General features: G+C 64.5%; 2 protein-coding genes across 5 annotated transcripts in view; one reads left to right on the top strand and one right to left on the bottom strand.

The window, feature by feature from the left end:
• The first annotated feature begins 95 nt into the window (after positions 1–95).
• Positions 96–8,625, top strand: GORASP1 (golgi reassembly stacking protein 1). 3 transcript variants are annotated; one of them, XM_004480719.5, is made up of 9 exons: positions 96–192; positions 3,393–3,473; positions 3,863–4,066; positions 5,319–5,405; positions 5,533–5,663; positions 5,838–5,994; positions 6,517–6,667; positions 6,966–7,118; positions 7,227–8,625. In XM_004480719.5, the coding sequence occupies exons 1-9, from the start codon at positions 133–135 to the stop codon at positions 7,457–7,459; spliced, it is 1,257 nt and encodes a 418-aa protein (XP_004480776.1). In that variant the 5' UTR covers positions 96–132; the 3' UTR covers positions 7,460–8,625. The 3 variants fall into 3 exon arrangements, with proteins under 3 accessions (XP_004480776.1, XP_012375981.3, XP_071068081.1); XM_012520527.4 differs by having other exon boundaries at positions 107–192; positions 3,863–3,952; XM_071211980.1 differs by lacking the exons at positions 96–192; positions 3,393–3,473; positions 3,863–4,066 and adding an exon at positions 4,416–4,622.
• WDR48 (WD repeat domain 48) overlaps positions 8,626–10,590 on the bottom strand; it is a 67,436-nt gene continuing 65,471 nt past the window's right edge. Inside the window, exons 19-20 of one of the 2 annotated variants that reach the window (XM_058288517.1) lie at positions 10,316–10,430; positions 8,626–9,827 (exon numbers count right to left, since the gene is read on the bottom strand). In XM_058288517.1, the coding sequence (XP_058144500.1) occupies positions 10,335–10,430 (96 nt within the window). In that variant the 3' untranslated portion in view covers positions 8,626–9,827; positions 10,316–10,334. Of the gene's footprint in view, positions 10,431–10,590 lie in introns of both variants that reach the window. The other variant, XM_004480720.4, reaches the window with a different exon arrangement.

The raw sequence follows: 10,590 nt of genomic DNA, 5'->3' as shown, positions 1-10,590 counted from the left end.
GCGCCGGGCGGGCGGGGCGGGCGGGCGAGGCGCAGGCAGTCGACCGCCGAGCGCAGGCGCCGGGCGGGCGGGGCGGACGGGCGAGGCGCAGGCAGTCGACCGCCGAGCGCACGCGCGGGCCGAGCAGCGGCCATGGGTCTGGGCGCCAGCGCCGAGCGGCCCGCGGGCGCCGAGGGCTTCCACCTGCACGGGGTGAGTGGCCGGGGGCTGCCTTCCCGGGGGCCCCGTCGCGGTGGCCCACCCGCCCCGCGCGGCTGTGGAGGAGGCGGCAGCTTCGGGCCGGGCCTGGCACCCTCGGCCAGAGGAGGGGGCGGGAGCTGGGGCCTGGGCCTGGGCCGGCGGCCGGGGGCGCCTCCGTGAGGTGAGGCGCGGGCCGGCGGCGGGCGGAGACCGGGGGTCGAGGCGGGGCCTGCGAGCGGGAGCGGCTGCGCCCGGGGGAGGGCCGAGGGCCTCCGGGCCGCAGGCGGGCGGCGGGGGCCGGGAGCCTCTGCCCCGGGAGCGCCGGCGCCTGGTACCGAGGGCCGCCTGCGAGAGCCCGGCACGGCGTTTGCGGAGAACGCGGCTGCCTGACGGCGAGGGAGGGCTGCGCCTGGGCGGCGGCCCGGCCCGAGGCCTGAGGGCTGCACGGAGGCGGCAGCGCGGGGAGCAGAGCTCAGGGGCCCGAGGCGGACCTTCAGGAAGCAAAGCTCGTGCCCCGGGGAAGACAGAATCCAAGGCAACAGGGGGCGGCGAACAGAGGCGCCGCGGCCCCTGCCCTCTCGGACCCTACATGTGGGTGCCCAGGGAGATGGGCAAGAAAGAGAAACACCCGTAGGTGGTGGTGATTGAGGAAAGGAAAATAAGGCGGGGTTAAGGCGACCGAGGGACGAGTGTGGTCTGCTTTGGATGGATTAAGTAACCTGCAAACAGACACCTGGGAAGGAAGGAGCATCCAGGTGTTGGGGGAAGGGTCCGGGCAGAGGCACCCTCGGGTGCACAGGCCCTAAGCTGCTGGAGGGAAAGTGAGGAGAGGCGGGGGTGTGCGAGGAGATGGTAGCCGACGGCCAGGGCAGGACCCGGCAGGACTTTGGATTCTCCTCTGAGACTCGGAGCTGTCCGCAGGCTTTAAAAGGAGCAGTGACATTCCCGTTTTAAAAAGTGGAAGAGCAGGGGTGCTTTCATTCTCTGTTTATCGGAATTCCCACGGTGCACCAGGCTCGAGGGGCCGGCCTGTCCTCAGCGAGCTAGAGCGGCCAGGAAACGGCTGCTTTAGGACAGTGAGGAGCAGCGTTCTGGGTTAAATTTTTTGGGGTCAGATGACTGATTTACTGAAATCCAACCGTCCTCTGGAAATCGGGGCTAAGAAAAGGTTAAGCGGTAGGTGAAGCAGGTGGTACTGTCCCCTGGCACTCAACCAGCCCTTTAGTGTTGGCTGCAAGCCTTGCTGTGGTTACGCTGAGTGCCCTGCTGGGGCAAGCCGGGCAGGTGAGTTAGGAGAGCAGCAGCTGTGGGGCTGCAGGGTGGGGTGTGGGAGGAGCAGGGCAGAGAGGAGTTCAGCCCTGGAGCCATTGTGGGCGATGACTCGGGGCCGAGGGCTGGGGAAGTGGAGTGCAGCGAGGCAGAGGAAAAGGCCGCAGGAGACGGGAGGGCTGGGGGAGGACCAAGCCTCTGGGCCTCACTCATGTGAGGCAGGTAGCCGGGGGCCTGCGCTTTAGGAGCCAGCGAGGTGGAGGCTAGCTGGGAAGTGGCCCTCGCGGGGAAAAGCCCCTCCCCAAGCTAGCCCTGATGAACTAATGAACTGCCATGTGGCTGTCAGGAGACCCCACCCCAGCTTTCCCTGCAGGGATAGAGGGCAGGGCTCAGGGCTCCTCTGCCTCGGGGTCTCAGAGCAGCTGGAGTTGGAGACTCAGGCAGCTGCTGGAGGTGGCTCAGCTGCTGGTGCTGCCAAGAGGGAGCCCTAAGCCAGGGACACATGGGCCTTGCCCCAGAGGCTCAGGACTTTTCGAGCTCAGCAGGTGCCCTGCACCCCTCTGGCCGCACAGGGAGCCCGAGGCCAGGCAGGAGCTGCCTCCAGGGGCCACATGAACCCTGTGCCCTTTGGGCTGCAGCCTGGCTGATGTCTGCCTAGAGCCAAAGGCCCGAGGGCCTGGGACCCATTTCAGGGTGGGGGATGCTGGGACCAAGGCCTCGTTGTCCCAGCCCGACTCTCAGTGGAGCCTGTGGCTTCCCACACAGGCGGAAGGCAGGACTTGTTGAGCTTTTGGAGACAGCAGAGAGCTCAGGGGTCCCGGGCAGGGCAGGCAGCATGCTCAGAGCTGCCCGGGATGGGAGTGGAGCCCAGTCCTGAGGCTGGAGGGGCACACGAGCCAGGGCGTGCTCCCTGCTCCTTGTCCACATGCAGGCTGCAGGGACTTGGCACTGCGCTCCAGGATCCCTGGAAGGCTAGACCCCTTCCTGCCCCCGGGCTCTGGTGCCTTCGGCCACCACTCCCCAGTAGCTCCTACTGCCTGCTGGACCGAGCCTGGCTGTTATGGCCCCAGGGTGCTGGGCCCCTCCGGGATCTGGCCACTGGCTGCCTTCCCACTGCCTGTGTCTGGCTCTATCCGTCCTGGGGCCCCCCGTCCATGCATACACCTTTCTGGGAAACCTTTTTGCTTTCCACCTGGCTCAGCCCAGCCCTCTGGGGGCAGCACCCCACAGGCCTGTACCACCCTGCCTTCCCTGCTAGGGGCTGCCCTGTGCTTCTCATCAGGCACCTCGGGAAGCATCCGTGATCATGAATGGGAAGGAGAAAAGCGTGTGCTTAAGAAGGCAGCAAGGAAAACGGACTTGGCCCAGTGGTTAGGGCGTCCATCTACCACATGGGAGGTCCGCGGTTCAAACCCTGGGCCTCCTTGACCCGTGTGGAGCTGGTCCATGTGCAGTGCTGATGCACACAAGGAGTGCCCTGCCACGCAGGGGTGTCCCCCGTGTAGGGGAGCCCCATGTGCAAGAGTGCGCCCCGTAAGGAGAGCCAGCCGCTCAGTGCGAAAAAAAGTGCAGCCTGCCCAGGAGTGGCGCTGCACACACGGAGAACTGACACAGCAAGATGACGCAACAAAAAGAAACACAGATTCCCGGTGCTGCTGATAAGGATAGAAGCTGTCACAGAAGAACACACGGCGAATGGATGCAGAGAGCAGACAAGGGGGGGAATAAAAAAAAAATCTTAAACAAACAATAAAAAGTCATTTTAACAAAACAAAAGTTAAAAAAAAAAAAGGCAGCAAGCAGGGGGTTGGAGTAACCTTGACAGTGTCGGAACGTTCATGCCAGGGCGTGCCCTTGTTGGGGCAGGGGGAGTGGTGTCTGGAATTGAGGGTGGGGTCTTGGAGTCACGGGGCTGGTGCAGTGACGCCTCTGCCCTGGGACAGGTGCAGGAGAACTCCCCGGCCCAGCGGGCAGGCCTGGAGCCCTACTTTGACTTCATCATCACCATCGGGCACTCGAGGCTGGTGAGGCTCCCTGGCCTGACCCCCCCGTGCCCTGGGTGTCCGCTGCCCCACGGCGGGCCCAGCCCTGCTCCCACCACCCTTCCCCCTCCCCAGGGCCGCCTCTGGCCGCTGGGGCTCTGGGGTCTGGGAGGGTGGGCATGAGGCCTAAGGGGACTGCCTCCTGGGGCCGGAGGCGCGCAGACGCGCTTGCTGTGCTGTTTCAGGGGCTGTGGGAGGCCGGTGCGGCAGGGCCTGGGTCCCCGCAGCTGCAGGCCAGCCACTGCCCTGGCCCACCCCTGCACCAGGCCCTGCGGGGGCTGCTGGCCACCCTTGCCCCTTCTCCGGCCCAGACCTCTGCGGGGGCCTGGCTGGGGTGCGGGGGCTGGGAGTCAGCCCGGCTGCCCCCGCAGAACAAGGAGAACGACACGCTGAAGGCGCTGCTGAAGGCCAACGTGGAGAAGCCCGTGAAGCTGGAGGTGTTCAGCACGAAGACCATGAAGGTGCGCGAGGTGCAGGTGGTGCCCAGCAGCCTGTGGGGCGGCCCGGGCCTGCTGGGGGCCAGCGTGCGCTTCTGCAGCTTCCGCAGGGCCAGCGAGCACGTGTGGCACGTGCTGGTGAGTGGGGCGGGGCCTGCGGGCGGGGGCGGGGCCAGGGCTGTGGGGCGGGGCCAGCGCAGGAAAGGGACCTGGCCCTGGGGGCGGGGCCAGGGCTGTGGGGTCGTGTGGGCGGGGCCAGGACTGCGGGGGTGGGGCCAGGCTTGTGGGAGGGGCTGGGCCTGTGGGCGGGGCCAGGGCTGCGGGGCGGGGTCAGCGCAGGAATGGGACCAGGTCGTGGGGGTGGGGCCAGGCTTGTGGGAGGGGCCAGGCTTGTGGGAGGGGCCGGGCCTGTGGGTGGGGCCAGGGCTGTGGGGCAGGGTCCGTGCAGGAATGGGGGAGAGGCCAGGTTCGGGGCGGGGCTCACTAGACTGAAGGAACCCCTTCTGGCGTCCCGCCTCTGGGCGGCAGCAGGTGGGCACTCCCTGCCCTTTCAGGGTGGGATTTGGCCACGTTCTGGTTTCTTATGTCCTTGCACGGTGACTTCTTCCTGGAGGAGGTGGCTTGTTGTGCTGGACGCTGGGGCTGGGGCTGGTGCTGCCAGATGTCCAGCTTGTCCTGTACGGTGTGGGACAGGGTTAGTCGGCGCCGTCTCGAACCCCGGGGCTGACTTGTCCTGTTTGTCTGCTCACGGGCAGGTGCGCACCCGTGACGCCGACGCTCCCAGCCGTGCCAGGGGCTCGGCTCGGGGACGGGGTGCCCTGAGCTGGGGCTGGCAGGCGCGTCTCGAGCCTCCGCTCTTGGAGCCACCTCTAAGCTTATCTTTTGAGGGAGTTTGGCCGAGTTTCTCAACCTTCTCACCCTACCTCAGTTTGCTCAGGAGTGAAGTGGAGGTGCAGTGCCCAGGAAGACAGGGAGACTGGGAGAGGTAGTGCTTTCCGAGGGAAGGAGATCCCGGTCCCAGCCCGCATCGCCCACCTGTGCTCAGGGGCCTTCAGCCGCATGCCTGCCGCTGTAACAGCAGTGCAGTTAGGCCTTTAATCTCAGCAGCTCTAAGAGTGGAGGCAGCGCGTCTCGCTTTCACTTACGGGGAAACGAGACCAGGAAAGGTTAAGACATTTGTCCGCAGCCACATGACTGGCCGTTGAACCCGGCACTGAGCCCAGGGAGTCAGGCCAGAGCTCAGTGCGCTGAGCCACGTGGCACTGCCTCCGCTGGGCCGGCTGGGGGCCTGGGGCAGGCGGGGAGGGGATGGCGCAGTGGTCAGGGCCTGTGGACGGAAGCTGGGAGCGGCAGCGCCCAGGAACCCGACGACAGGTCAGGATTCTTCCAGGACGTGGAGCCGGCCTCGCCAGCCGCCCTCGCCGGCCTCCACCCCTACACGGACTTTGTGGTTGGCTCAGACCAGATCCTGCAGGAGGTGAGGAGCTTGGCTGGCCCCCCGGGCCCCTGGGCGGGCTGTGACTGGCACGGGAGGTGGTGTCTTGCTTTGTGGAGGCTTCCGACGCCAGTGCTGAGGGCAGGCGCGGGTCCCGTGTCTCCCGTAGTCTGAGGACTTCTTCACGCTCATCGAGTCCCACGAGGGGAGGCCCCTGAAGCTGATGGTCTATAACTCCGAGTCTGACACCTGCCGGGAAGTGACCGTCACTCCCAACGCAGCCTGGGGTGGCGAGGGCAGGTACTTCCTGGGGTCGGGGCTGCAGGGCCAGGTGGGTGCGGCTGACCGCTGGGCATGGACCCAGGGGTCCCGTGTGGGGTGGAGGCTGGGCTCTGGCTGCAGGGGTCTGAGGCTGGCGCTGGTCCAGGAGGTGGGCAGGGGACAGCCCCTGGAGCGCGCTCTGGCCTTCGGCAGCCTGGGGTGCGGCATCGGCTATGGCTACTTGCACCGGATCCCGACCCAGTCCCCCAGCCACAAGAGGCCGGCTGGCGGCCTGCCACCAGCACCCACGCCCCCAGATTCTCCTTTTCTTGGCCCAGAGATGGTCTCCAGCCAGGACGACTACATGGAGGTACCTGGGGGCCCTGGCAGCGGAGGGAAGGGGGCTGTGGGCATGGGTCCTGCCGGCCAGGAGTCCATGTGCTTCTGGGGGCTGTCCCAGCCCTCGGGCCTGGGGGTGAGGGTGGAGATGGGGCAGCAGCTGTGGCTCCTCATTTCGCGAGTGGGAGGCTGAGGCTTGGGGCGGGTACAGCCTTGTCCTGCTTCAGGACGTGTGGTCAGGCAGGGCCGGGAGCTGGAGCGTGGGCGCACGCCCTGGCGCTGAGCAGGGCCCTGAGTGCTCTCTGCACTGGCCGCGCCTGGGCTCTGGCCTCCGGGCTCCTTTCTCAGGGCCCTCAGGGCTGGGCAGCAGTGACAGGCTAGGCCAGGTGGGCACTGGGGCTTCCCGGGCGCCTGAGGCAGCTCTCGCTCAGGGACTCGGGGCTCACCGTGCCGTGGAAGGAAGGGCACTCCCTGAGGCCATCTCCTTACTCCAAGCAGAGTGGGAGGGTGGGCTGTGCTCCAGGGCCCTGTCCTGACCCCCTGCCTGCCCCAGGCCCTGCTGCAAGCCCCTGACTCTTCCATGGAGGAGCCGCTCCCTGAGCCCGGGACTCCCAGCCGCAGCGCTCCAGACCTCGGGGGGCTTCCGTGCTCCATGGGGTCTGCTCTCCAGCCCCCGCCTCCAGTGCAGCGAGTCATGGACCCAGGTACCGGGCAGGCCCGGAGAGGCCGAGGCAGCTCCCCTCGGGGCTCCCGTGGGCCCCAGGCTCACAGCCTCTTCCTGCGGACGCCGGGGGTTGCCGGTGTTTGTCGGGGCATGGGGGGGGGGCCCAGTCCAGAAGAGGCAGCCGGCGAAAGGCCACAGCAAAGTGGGGACGGAGGGGTCTGGCCCCTGCCTAGGCCCTTCTTGCCTCAGAGTCTGATACCCGGGGCCTGCGGGGAGCCCCGGGACTGGACCCTTCGCAGTTGGGATTTTGTCCAGCAAAGCCCCGGCGCCTTCCCCAGGCTTCCTGGACGTGTCGGGCGTCTCCTTCCTGGACGGCAGCAGCATCAGCGTCTGGCCCGGCCTGCCCCCTTCCACAGAGCCGACCTCCACAGCTGCCGCGGCCTCCGGCCCAGAAGACGCCGGCTCCAGCTCCGGGTCTCATGAGCGGGCTGGTGAGTGGGGGGGAGGGCGGTCGTGGGGGCAGCCCCCCGTCTCGGCTGGGCGCTCGCATGCCCCGTCCCCCTGGCCTGCAGCCCCCGCAGCCCCGTGCTCTGTTCCAGGCGAGGCCACATGGTCGGGGTCGGAGCTTGAGGTCTCCTTCTTGGACCCCCTGCCCCGGCTGACGCTGCCCGACAGCCTCACCTCGGCCGCCTCCCCGGAAGACGGGCTGTCCGCCCAGCTGCTGGAGGCGCAGGCCGAGGACCCGGCCAGCACGGAGGACCTCGGCCCCGAGCTGGTCGAGCCGGCCAGCCCCCAGGAACACGCTGGCCCAGCCCTCGGCTCGACGCCCTGAGTGACGTGCAGGGACCTGGGGGTCTCCGGAGACAGCCCCCAGCGTTTATTCTGCCCGTGGTCTTGGCTTTGAGGAACTGGGCAGTCTGGGGCCTCAAACAAGGACTTTTGGGGTGCTGGAGGGCTGGGAGAGCGCCTCGGATTACACACGTTACCGGAGCTGGATCGAAGAGGAAAGGCTTCTGGGCTGCTCGGGGGGCCCGGGGGAGGAGCAGGGCCTGGCGGGAGGACGTGGGGACCATGCCCCCCCAGTCGCCTCATGGAGCGCGCAGCCTCTTCCCGCCCAGCCAGCCCTGGGGAGCCCCCACCCCTCTGTGGTGCTCTCGACTGCGCTCACCACGCGGCCACGTGGCAGCCAGGGCCGGGGGGCCGTGCTCCCCCAACGCCCAGCCCTGCGTGCCCGACTTGCACAGTGAAGAACCGTGCCCACCAGCCGTGCCAGGCCTGCTCCCGGCCGGTCCAGCCGAGTCGCACAGCCCCCACCTGGAGGTGGGCGTGGGGCCCAGGCAGGGCCGGTGGGTAAGGCCCCCCGTCGGTGCCCCCCAAGAGTGCCTGTGCGGCTCAGGCGGGCTCCCTGCTCGGCCTCCCCAAGCCCTGCCCTCACCACCGCAGCCCTCTGCTGCCTCGCCCGGGGCCCCTCGCCTGCCCACGCACCCGCCAGCGACCACAAAAGCAGCCCCGAGCCTCCCCGTCCAGCCTGAGCACACCTGAGTCCACCTGCAGGGCTTGGTGGGGCACGGTCGGTTCACGGGAGGCCCGAGGACGACGACTGCTGCGCAGGGCACTCAGGTGCAGGCCGGGCACTGCGAAGGCAGGCCCTGGGGGAGCAGGCGACCGGGCTTCACACGCGGCTGCCATGAGCTAAGTCCCTGTGGCCTGCGGAGCAGCGCGGCTGTGTGCCGGGTTCCCGACTGGAGCAGGCCCCGTGCAGGAAGCAGGGCCCACAGCGCCGTCGCTCTGCCTGTTGCTCGGTCAGACCCAAAGTTGCCTTCACCACGGGTTGTGGTTCTCGGCTTTTACTCCCCTGACCTCCTGGTAAACGGGGGATAAAACGGGCATCAGTGATAATCAAGGGTGAACACAAAATCAGGTTTCTTAATGTTCTCTTTAACCTGCTATTAAGGAAAATGACAAATGAGAAAAATAAATGTGTACTACGCTCTGAAATATTTTAACGAAAGCCTTTATTCTGTACAACTGAGAAACACAGCTTTTTATCCTTTTGGCATTACAGGCTGTCAAATTCTCTGGAAACTGAATAACTAGTTTGATGGGAAGAAAAAGTAGAACCATGCTGGGGGTCAGATCTGTGGCGGGAAGGGGGTGCAGCCACCCCTCGAGGCTCAGCAGAGGGCAGAATTACCCAGTAAAACCCGTTCCTCTAGTTCAAGGGTCTGGTGCAAACACACTGAGCTGGTAAATGTTTGATTTTTTTCTCCATTAATTCACAACTATTGCTAAAAAATGTGCACCAAAAGTGCACTGTTGTATCCAACTGATACATAGAAAGGACTTAAAAAAAAAAAAAAAACAAAAAAAGCTGGGTGCTCTCTGCCAGAGGGCAGAGAATACTTCAGCTCATCAGAGATGTGGCCAGGCCTCTGCTCACGTCCTCAGCTGCGGGCGGCGCTGGCCTGCCCACTCCAAAGGAAGTGAGCAGCAGCCGTGCAATCGGAGCGTCTCAGCGGCAACGCCCGCACTGGGGCCACCGCGCCTGGAGGACAAGAGCCCTCCCAGCCCTGCTGGCACGGGGCAGGCTGCTCGGTCGGGGGAAACTGCCCTTGAAAGGCACTTGTGCTTCTGGCTTCACACAGGAGGCTTGTCTGGCGGCTTTACAGGGCAGGCCACTGACCCATTCCAAATACAGAGACCTTGGGGAGAATCCAAAGTATTTTTTTCTGCCAAAAGTTGAAGTGTTTATTCTCAATAAGTTATATTCTGTACAAGATTCAAATGACTATGAAAGCTGTAGATTATTAGAAAGAACAGTGAAAAGAAGATCTGGATATAGGTACAACAACAAAAACCTGCATATAAAACTTTGGAAAAACAAATACACTTCAGGATGTGATAATATCAAACTAACTCATCATGATACCTTGCTGACACCGGGCATTTTAGGTAGCATTCGTAGCATTCGGTGAAGTTAAAATTCCTCGTGGGCTTCCGTTTCGACAGGGTCCGGCCGCTCACCCGAGTGACTGCCGGGGCGCCACCTGGCTGTGCCCGTGAGTGAAGCTGGACGCGGCGGAGGACGAGTGGACGGCTGCGCGCCTCGTGGCAGCCACTCCGCCCGGGCATCCTCGGGCCTCGCAGCCCAGACGCTGCGATCCAACACCTGGAATCTCAGATTTCCTACAAGAACACATCTGAGGCAATAGTAAAAACAAGCCCAGTATTAATCATTTATTACGAAACGGGCTGGCTCTTGAATTGTGCAACAGCAATTCCCATGAAAACTGTCTTTAAATGGTGAAAATGATTTTTTTTATGACAAACTTGGAAAAAGCCTTCCTAAACACTGCATGAATGGAATGTGCCCTCTTGTGGGTTCAAAGTGGAAACAGTGACAGATGTGGCCCGACTGACGTCTCTAACAAGTGCTAACGGACAAAGATAAGGTCCTCTGAGAGGAAAGCGGGAGGCAAGGTCTGCACGGCCTGTCGTCCGCCCTCTGTACATCTCGCAGCCCAGGCTGCCTGGGGGCTACAGCTACGCGTGGAGACTGGCTCTAAAGTACGTCCCGGTCGGTCGGTCGCTCAGGAAAGGGAATCGGCCGCTAGGAGTCGCGCCCGCGGGGCGCAGTGGGCTTCCTAGGACTACTCTTGGGGCCGTGAGGAAGATCAGGGAACGACACCTGGCGCGCCTGCCGCCCTTCACGTAGACTTCTGCCGGTAGTGGAGCGTGAGGTCACCCCCACTCTTCCAGATGAAGTGCTTCACGGTTCGAAGGTCCATATTCGGATCTAAAACCTGAACAGCAAAGACATAAATACACGTTAAAGGCATAACAGCGACGCACACCCGGCATGGCTGTGTCACAAACACCCGCCGTTTCAGCCGTCTTTCCGGAGATGGGCCATCACTGCACATCTTAAACTGCACAGCAGATGCTGCTCTGCAAATCAGGGAG

Source organism: Dasypus novemcinctus, chromosome 26, assembly GCF_030445035.2.
Source record: "Dasypus novemcinctus isolate mDasNov1 chromosome 26, mDasNov1.1.hap2, whole genome shotgun sequence".
NCBI classification, from domain to species: Eukaryota; Metazoa; Chordata; class Mammalia; order Cingulata; family Dasypodidae; genus Dasypus; species Dasypus novemcinctus.
The sequence above is the reverse complement of the archived record's forward strand: the minus strand, read 5'-3'. Positions and strand labels throughout refer to the sequence as shown.

Bases quoted from the DNA above. Each gene is read 5' to 3' on its own strand.
- GORASP1 (XM_004480719.5), top strand. From the start codon at position 133: ATGGGTCTGGGCGCCAGCGCCGAGCGGCCCGCGGGCGCCGAGGGCTTC. The intron at 193-3,392 runs GTGAGTGGCCGG...GCCCTGGGACAG, and splicing joins AGGGCTTCCACCTGCACGGG to GTGCAGGAGAACTCCCCGGC. The intron at 5,406-5,532 runs GTGAGGAGCTTG...TGTCTCCCGTAG, and splicing joins CAGACCAGATCCTGCAGGAG to TCTGAGGACTTCTTCACGCT.